Source organism: Zea mays, chromosome 9, assembly GCF_902167145.1.
Source record: "Zea mays cultivar B73 chromosome 9, Zm-B73-REFERENCE-NAM-5.0, whole genome shotgun sequence".
Classification (NCBI taxonomy): domain Eukaryota; kingdom Viridiplantae; phylum Streptophyta; class Magnoliopsida; order Poales; family Poaceae; genus Zea; species Zea mays.
This window is the reverse complement of record NC_050104.1, coordinates 96,166,380-96,175,129: the sequence shown is the minus strand read 5'-3', so window position 1 is coordinate 96,175,129 and position 8,750 is coordinate 96,166,380. Positions and strand designations below refer to the sequence as shown.

At 46.0% G+C, this 8,750-nt stretch overlaps 2 protein-coding genes across 4 annotated transcripts; one reads left to right on the top strand and one right to left on the bottom strand.

Moving 5' to 3' along the window:
• Positions 1 to 218: 218 nt before the first annotated feature.
• On the top strand, positions 219 to 5,549 carry LOC100192097 (uncharacterized). Of its 3 annotated transcripts, none has more exons than XM_008659815.4 (9): positions 219 to 455; positions 525 to 658; positions 759 to 1,118; positions 1,217 to 1,405; positions 1,576 to 1,637; positions 2,396 to 2,552; positions 2,641 to 2,712; positions 2,815 to 2,925; positions 4,887 to 5,549. In XM_008659815.4, the coding sequence occupies exons 3-9, from the start codon at positions 894 to 896 to the stop codon at positions 5,226 to 5,228; spliced, it is 1,158 nt and encodes a 385-aa protein (XP_008658037.1). In that variant the 5' UTR covers positions 219 to 455; positions 525 to 658; positions 759 to 893; the 3' UTR covers positions 5,229 to 5,549. The 3 variants fall into 3 exon arrangements, with proteins under 3 accessions (XP_008658037.1, XP_035817911.1, NP_001130992.1); NM_001137520.1 differs by having other exon boundaries at positions 253 to 455; positions 546 to 658; positions 4,887 to 5,494; XM_035962018.1 differs by lacking the exon at positions 525 to 658 and having other exon boundaries at positions 228 to 455; positions 4,887 to 5,547.
• A 35-nt stretch (positions 5,550 to 5,584) lies between these two features.
• Positions 5,585 to 7,013, bottom strand: LOC100383344 (uncharacterized). Its single transcript, NM_001176000.1, has 2 exons — positions 6,177 to 7,013; positions 5,585 to 6,080 (listed from the first exon to the last, which is right to left on the bottom strand). Exons 1-2 carry the CDS (start codon positions 6,935 to 6,937, stop codon positions 5,948 to 5,950), a joined length of 894 nt encoding a protein of 297 aa, NP_001169471.1. The 5' UTR covers positions 6,938 to 7,013; the 3' UTR covers positions 5,585 to 5,947.
• Between the last annotated feature and the right edge of the window lie 1,737 nt (positions 7,014 to 8,750).

Genomic DNA, 8,750 nt, shown 5'->3' with positions numbered 1-8,750 from the left:
AATAATTAAATAAATATATCATATGACGATAATGATCCTCCGTAACCATAGTTGACTGAGAGACGGCAGCTTAGACCTCTTCAAATTTATCGTAGCACCCTTTATATGCACCCTTTATATTTCTCATCTTGCACTATCTGTTCTTAACTTAGTGTGATTATAGTAAAAATTAGGTCACGTACATTAATCGCTCAATGTAAATATGGGGAATAAAGTTAGCTTTGGAGGAACGCAGAAACCAGAAAGGTCCCCGTAGAAATTCGAAACCACACCACCACCTGGAAACCCAGACAAAGCACGAGCCACGCACGGCCCCCGCTGCCTCCCTTCCGCCGCCGCCGCCGCCGGCGGCGCGCCACCGTCGCTGCTCTCCCGCCTTCACCGCGCCCAACTCCAATCCTTGCCTCCCCCGCGCGCTTCAGCCTCTTCACTCCCCATCGTTTTCGCCTGGCCAGGTAAAGCCGCCACCTTTGCTTTCCTTCACCATTTCCTTTCATGCGCTCAAGAGCCACGGCTCGATCCAGATCCAGGTTTCCTTGACCCAGACCTCGCCTGCCTTACGCCTCCGGTCGGATTCTTCGCCGTCCTTGTCCCCACTGGGCACCGCTGGGGTGGAGCGGAGATCGGATCCGCCGGGAGCTGATTCCTTCTCTCGCAGGTTAGATGCCTTTACTTTCTTCGATTGACTGCTCGTGTTATTCTGCAATTCTCAGTTTTGCTGTGAACGCTGAATCAAATGTTTCTTTCGTTGCGTTCAGTCTAGTTTGACGCGGATTCATTTGCTGGTCGGCATAGCATGATCCTGCGGTGATTGCGGATAGCTTGTGCAAGCTGGTGGCTTGGGTGTTGTCTTTTTAATCTGGCCTAAAGATATCCTGAGACGGTAGCGTCACATGGATGCTAGTACAGAGGTTACTGATGCTATTGGTGCGGTGGGCTTTGACAATGGGGCCGCGGGGAAGTTGCCGCCCAGTGATAGTGTAGAGGGGCACGCAGAAGAACACGATGTGCTGGCTGATGGAGCCCATTCGGGCGAGAGCGAGGTGATCAACCCATCTGAAGAAGTAGAAATGGAAGCCACCTCGCAGTCCCAGGACATAAAGCCTCGAGTTCCTGAGGTAAGGTTTTTCACGGTTACAGATTGTCAGTTCTGTTGACTTCAATCGGTGGTCTGCTGACAGCCAAGTGTTTTTTTTTTTGGCATTTTCATTTGTAGGGGGTTCAAGGCCATTCAATGAAGGTTGGTACTAAATCTCAGCGACAGAGCCCTCGAGGCGGGGATAAGAGTCAAACTAGGAAAAGCTCTTTTAGTCCTTCTTATCCTAAGGCGCCCATTGCACGGGTTTCTGATCCAGATCTAGTTGATTGCTCTTTGAGCAATGGTGATGCTGGTTCCAGTAAGAAAGTAAGTTGATTTTTTGTTATAGCTTATGAGTTACAATGTGCCCATCTATATTCTTTTACAACGCTTACAGTTATATGCATGATTGCTACTATATTACTTGTAGCAATGTTTATGCACCTTGCAGTTTGAGTTTGAACCTTATACACTTTTGTTGGTGGTGCTTTCATTAGAAGGCCGAAAAGAGCAGTTTCCGCCCAGTTGCCAAGGAGACCCCATCACTTGAGGACTCAAAGTAAGCTGCTTGTTTCTTTGTTTTACACTTTTGATCCTGTGTTAGTGTGTTGCTTCATGGCTTCTGTTTCTCATTTGGATTCTGCCATTCTGGACTTAAAATCGGTGCTCTAAGCATCCAATTAAGCCAGGCCTACTAATTACTCAAATTGTAAGGAACTGATCCTAGCTCAGTTGGTTGTCGGTGTGGACATATGCCCAGACCACCTAAGTCAAGTCTTCGTTGGGGTGAATTTGTGTGTCTATTTCTTAATTAAAAAGACAACTAGTTCCTTCTAGGTTGGTCGAGTTTTTTGATTACCCAGATTGCCTTGAGTGTGAAAATTCTATGAATTACTGGCACAACTATGTTTGCTACATTTTTTTGGTAGCATAAGAGTATAGGTATAGCATGATTTAATGATTTTTAAAGTGTCTGTTCTGTTAAATATGCAAAAGAGTGTTTCCTCCTTGGGTCCATCTTATTTATTTGAACATTCATTGTTGTTTGTGCCACAAACATTTTTTAGTTACAAAGTATTTTTTAATTTGTTCTTTGCATTTACCATTTTGGAAACTATGTTTGCTTTGGCTTCCATCTTGTGATAATTGAAACTGCACTGTGAAACCAACCTTAACATTAGTTTCTACACATATTTTTTTTCAACCAAGTCATATCCTAAATACTTTTTTCTCGTAAATTTATCTCTTACCTAGCACACTTAGATATAAAAGAGTTTCTTGCAATATAAATATATAATGTGCTTCATTCAAATACAGTGAGAAGAAAAAAACTCAGAAGGCATCAAACCAACATTCTGTCAAAAAGGATATTGAAGAAGAATCAAATGAAAGTGTGAAACCTCAAAGGGTTGGCAGCACTCCTTCATATGGATTTAGTTTTAAGTGTGATGAGAGAGCTGAAAAACGAAGAGAGGTAACTCATTATAGATAACTTAGCACTGGTTTAGTTTAAGAACTTATGGGCATCATTCCTTTGCTTACACTATCCTGCAATGATATAGTTCTACTCAAAGCTCGAGGAGAAGATTCATGCACAGGAACTAGAGAAAAGCAACTTGCAGGCAAAATCAAAGGTTTGTGCTCTTATTCTATTTTCATATTACTATGGAAGTGATATTGCTTGATGCAACATTGAATATATTGTTTGATTTTATCTGTATGTTACTGCTGCGCAGGAAACTGAAGAAGCTGAACTCAAAATGCTGAGAAAGAGTTTAAATTTCAAGGCAACACCAATGCCCAGCTTTTATAAGGAACCACCTCCCCCCAAGGTTGAGTTGAAGAAGGTACTTGTCCCCCATACTTTTGGCTAAGTTTCTTCTTCCTGTTTTTCCTCCATTAAATTGTTGGCTGCAGATATTCTATATATAAATCACAAAGTATCTCAGTTTACCGCTAGAGAAAAAAATTATCTACACTATGATTCAACTTGAAAAGATCATATTAATCAAATAATCATCCTTCAAGTTTCTGCATGGTTATTAAAACGTCGTTTAAACGACGATTAAGCGTCGTTTAAACGCTAAAACGTGATTAGGAGTTAAAGCGTCCATACGTTTTACAAAAACTGTGTAGAACGTCCGTTCTGGACGTTTAAACAACGTTTAAACGTCGAAACACACGTTCTGGACGTTTTTTCCGTTATATGGACGTTCTATGCGTCCGTGGGCCTTAATGGGCCTTAATGCGTCTATGCGTCCATCGCGCCCACACGCAGTGCGGTGCTCCAGCCGCCAACCTACAGACGCATCGCGCCCACACGCCACAGCCGTGGTGCCGCCAGCCGCCAGCCGCCGTCGACCGTCCTCCACCGCCCTCCTGGTACGCCACCGGCCCCCCTCCTCCCTCCTCCCTCCCCCCTCCCTCTTCCCTCCACCTACAGGCGCCAACCCGCCAGCGCCATGGCGCCATTACTCCAGGTCCAGGACTCCAGGCGCAACCGCCCAGCTAGTGCCAAGTGCAGTGCTCTTCCTTCTTCCCTCCCAGTGCATTGCTCCAGCCGTTGCAGCGTTGCCCTTGCCCCCAGCCACTGTGCAGTGCTCCTACTCCAGCGAGCCGCCGCTGCCCAGTGCACAATGCTCCTGCTCCAGCGAGCCGCTAGTGCGCAACCGCCCAGGTCCAGCCGCCAGCCAGTGCGCACTGCTCTAGCAAGCCGCCAGCCACCAGCTAGTGCGCACTGCGCAGTGCTCCATTCTACTGCCCAGTGTGGCTGCAGCCTGCAACAGTGTGGCAGTGAATTTCAATTTCTACTGTGTGTTGCAACAGTGTGGCAGTATGCTCATGGTCTTAATGTTGATGAGTTCGATGATGGTTACTAATCATGCATAAAAGTTGTAACTTGTGTTGTGTGGTTGAACTTGTGTTGTTGAACTTGATCTGTTTCTTTTTATTGTAATGCTATTTGGTTTGTGAACTCAACTTATGTATGAACTTATTCTATATTTGAAATTCTATGTCAAGTCTGAAAAGACGTTTCAACGTTCGTTTAAACGTTTAAACGTTGAAAAGTTGGTTCATAACGTTTTAACGTTTTACCGCTTTAATAACCATGAGTTTCTGCTTGTTAAGTGTTAACATAACTTATAGAAAATGCAATATTTATTTAATTCAGTTTACCATCATGTTGAACTGAAAACCTTAATCTTGGTATAGTATTCTTTAACAAGCGAATAAAAGAGCTTTTTCTTTCTTTGTAGCTACAAAATTTTACTCAATTGAGTAGTACAGCAAAAGAGCTTTGCAGTCTTGTACTCAAATATAACATATCATATTTTGCAAAAGCTCAATCCAGTACAGTCTTTTGCCTATACAATGTTTAAGATTGATCATGCACCTTACACTCCTGAATTTTCCGTACTCGTACAGTTGTAAACTAGGTTCTTAATTGCCAGCTTAATAGATAAAATGAGTGGTTACCCCAATGATCATGTTATTCTTTTCTTTAGCTGGGCGATTTGTGGTATTGTTAGGTTTGTAACCTAGTTAATAGTTATATGTTAAATTCATTGCAAGTACATAATCCATACTTTTGTGGAGTTGACAGCTATTTGAATAAGAAAACAAAAAATTAAAAGGCTCCGAAAGCCTAGTCTGGTCTTGTTTTCACTGGATTCTTGCTTTTGAATTTCCAATTACAGTTATGTCACACTTAAAGTTTTCATAGCCAGCTTGACACTAACCCACTAGGTATAAAGGTTATGGCTCTCTAACTTCTGAAGGATGTTATATTATTTTCTGTTGATCTTAGATACCTACAACAAGAGCTAGGTCACCAAAGCTTGGTCGCTCCAAGAACACATCCTCAGGAGGGACAGAAGGGAATCCAAATCCTCCAGCTCGTTCAGGTCGACTGAGTCTCGATGAAAGGGTCTCCCAAAATGGTGTCAAGAAAGCACCTGCTGCAAATGCAGTGAAGAAGCCCCAACGGAAATCTCTACCTAAACTGCCTTCAGAGCAAACAACCAAAGTTGACATTGCACCATCTGTTCCATCTGCAGAAGAGCTAGAAAACAAGTCGCCGACGAAGGGTCTTGATCGAGAGCCGATCCGCGCTCAAATTACACCTGACGAACCTGGACTTACTGCATAGGAACCTATCAAGCCGACTCCTATGAAAGGAGGGAGTTGTGCCCCAGCTTCCTTTATCACATTTTGCTATTTCTGCAGTAAACTGCTGGCTGGTATTATGTATTAGAATTAGTCTCAGCACCAGGAGCTTGAAGAGTGGCAAGTGACACCGTGTATTCTTTATCTTAGTTTCTGTTGACATACCAGGTATTTGTAGTTGGCAGACAGGCAGAATTTCATATTATTCTCCAGGGCTACCAGTCAATTAAGTTGCCGTCCAAGTAAGATATGTACACGATTTTGCAAAGCTTTGTGATTCAGTGCATCAGTTCTTGCAGTTCGATATCTGCTCTTCTTGGAAGATGCTCTGCTCGGATGAAGCAGCAGGAAGGGGTTTTGACGTTTATTTCACGAGGGATACTGCATTACTAGTAATGATACACAAGTGACTAGGAACATACTGCACGTACAAGTTCAGCAGGGTCTCAATCTACATATCTACTATACATAGCCCTGCAAAGTCTATAGACGCTAATAGGCTTAGGCGCGTGTGTGCTCTGCCAGATTCAGTTTTACATGTGCCGTGATTCAGTTCACAAGCGGCGAGGAGCCTGCCGGCGATGTGAGTCACTCGTCGGGGGTTTCTGCACGGTTATCACCCAGTCACTCTCCACTCTCCAGGGTTCCAGATTCAGCTTCGTTCACAGGCGGTGGTGAGATCTAGATCGAGTTCACGATCATCTAAGAGGCCGCTGTGATGGAAGGACGCTGAGCTGCCCCCTGGAACAGCGAAGGCGGTGGCAAGGGCTCGGAGTTCTCTTCCTCGTCTTCCTCGGCGTCCCACAGGAACCCGGCGTAAGAGCCCAGGACGTAGCTGAAGCGGAAGCAAGATCACTGTTGTCAGCGCGATCTGAATAGACAGTATATGTGTATATCGGCGTGTAACAAGAATCACGGTGATGTCACTGACCAGTCGTCGGGCGCGGCCTGGACGGCGCGGCTGTAGTAGTCCTCGGCGCGGCCAGCGTCGCGGCTGGTCTCCCAAACGAGGCCCGCGTAGAGCGACAGCGCCTCGGCGTCGCCGGGGCTGGCGAGGATGGCGCGCTCGCAGTACTCCTGCGCCCTTGCCGCGTCCCCGGCCACCTCCTTGAGGAACCTGGCGTAGTTGACCAGGAGCAGCGAGTTGCCCGGGTCCGCCTCGATCATCTGCCGGTAGTGGGCGTCCGTGGCGGCGCGGTTGCTGCCACCGTCGCCGTCCCCGATCCCACCCTTGCCGCCGCTGCTGCCGCACGCCTTCCCGCCCCCGCCGCTGCCCCCGACGCCCTGCTCCACGAACGCCAGCGCCGCGGCGGCGGACACGTCCAGCCCCGTGTTCGTCAGCAGCCGACGCAGCGGCAGCGGCACGTCCACGCCGGCCCCCGCGACCGCGACCAGGTCCTCCTCCTCCTCGCCCTCGCCGTCCTCCTCCTCGACGAAGATGGAGGCGGACGAGGACAAGGACGCGGACAGGGACAGCCTCGGCGCCCTCCCGTGTCCATCGTCCTTCTTGGGCACGAGCGGCGCGGCGAGGTCCCCCTCGGACATGGCGCGGCACAGCACCGGCCCATGCCTAGGCGCCGCCACTGCCGGTGACAACAACGGCGAAACCACCGCGAGGTGCTCGACCGACGCCGCCGCAGCCGGCGCGCGCCCGCAGTTGAGCAGCGGCGAGGACGCGCTCCGAAGCAGCATCACGCCAGCCAGACTTCACTCGTCCTCGGCTCTCGGGCCCTCTCTCTCTCTCTCTCGCAAATATCGCGAGCGGCAGTGTCCGCGCCCGTGCCACTGAGTCACTGACATCCCACGGGGCCGCGAATATTTATAAGCCCGCGCGGCGCGCGCACGTGATGGCGTCCGGCGTGGCGTCCGCTGAGTGGCCGCAGCGATACGCGCCGTGGGTCCCGTGTTGGCCCGCCGGCTGCCGCAGTGGCTGTCGCTTTGGGAGGTGGGGCCCGTTGGTGGAGGGGCGGGCCCGAGAGCGGACGGACGAAACGAGCTGCGGGCTACGCGACGGAACGCGGGGCAGCGGGTGGGTGAGCGCGACGGCGGTTGGACTGCCGGACGGGTACTGATTTGCCCTTGGCTACCAATGATTGGCCGCCGCAAGGTTTTACATGCTTGGCTGCCATGAGCGGACAGCAACCAGGGCGTCGGTCTACGGCGGCTGAGGGACAGAGCTGTGTGGAGCTCGCGCCGTGGTTAGATGGGTCAAGTTGTGTGTGAAAACGGTGTGGTTTTAGAGGAGAACAAATTCAAAAGATAGGTAGGCTCAAGATCTTCGTTTGGGATGATAGGTTGCTAGAGGGTTTTGAACAGGGGAACCTATTTATGTTCAAATGGCAGGATGTCATATACACAATGTGAGATAAATGTCTTAGATTTAAAATATGCACGTGAACACTGAATATGTTGCCTTTGGATAGAGAGGAGCGAGGAGCAATTTTTTCTTTAACTCTCACTTCCAAATATAAATGAACATACATACTCATGATCTGAATCTGTGAGAGCTATATTGAATGCTTGTTTGATAGAGCTCCACGGGTAGAAGAAGTGAACCTGGATCCTATATTTATCTAGATGCACCGTGAAGCAGCTCTGCCATAGATCTAAGACTCGCTAAATTATTTGATATAACTCTACATCTCTTTGTATCTCACTGTCACCTTGGATCCCATACGCCGAAAAAAAGAATAAAATCATGGCAACTTTAAAAAAAACTTCGTGAACAAATCTGCTCCAAAAAAACCCTACCAAGTGGCCCTAAATCATTAGAACATGTAGTTCTACTAAACTTGTGAAAATGTATTGTTAATATTTATGACTCAACATAGTTATATCATAAATATATATTCAATAATAAATATAATAATATATATTTGTAGTCCTTTATATGTTTTTCCTCAAATTAACTTTGAGTAGTTAAGCTAGTACCGTGTGTTTGTTATAAGAAAGAAAATCGAAACAAAAGGTTTTTTTTATTCTATTGCAATATAGCCATTGATTTCTACACTTAATTTTACTTTATTATAGATCCTTGATTCTAGAAGTTCCTTCTCTAAGAATTTGGTTTCAATTAATTCTATATATTATTATTTTTATCTTTTAATTAATGGGTCTCGTTTTATTAGAAACCGTAAAAGACTATTTGAATTTACTATAATTGTTTATGCAGGCATTTTATGATTAAGAACTATTTTTTTCTTAGGCATACTGTGTGGCCGTAGTTTACTATAACGCTTGAATACGCTATATATATATATATATATATATATATATATATATATATATATATATATATATATATATATATATATATATATATATATATATATATATATATATATCCGTGCTCAGATCATTGGATTAAACATTAAAGTATTACACTTACCAGCCCCGCTAGAATTTAAGACAAATGAACGGTTTTTCTGTTGGTTGCTTTATATTCTTGCAGAACTCTAGATATGCATATATTTTTTTCATGACGTGCCTAGGACATGTAGATCTT

Coding starts and splice junctions, on each gene's coding strand:
- LOC100192097 (XM_008659815.4), top strand. CDS start 894: ATGGATGCTAGTACAGAGGTTACTGATGCTATTGGTGCGGTGGGCTTT. Junction 2,553..2,640: donor GAGCTGAAAAACGAAGAGAG/GTAACTCATTAT, acceptor GCAATGATATAG/TTCTACTCAAAGCTCGAGGA. Junction 2,713..2,814: donor ACTTGCAGGCAAAATCAAAG/GTTTGTGCTCTT, acceptor ACTGCTGCGCAG/GAAACTGAAGAAGCTGAACT.
- LOC100383344 (NM_001176000.1), bottom strand. CDS start 6,937: ATGCTGCTTCGGAGCGCGTCCTCGCCGCTGCTCAACTGCGGGCGCGCG. Junction 6,081..6,176: donor CAGGCCGCGCCCGACGACTG/GTCAGTGACATC, acceptor CTTCCGCTTCAG/CTACGTCCTGGGCTCTTACG.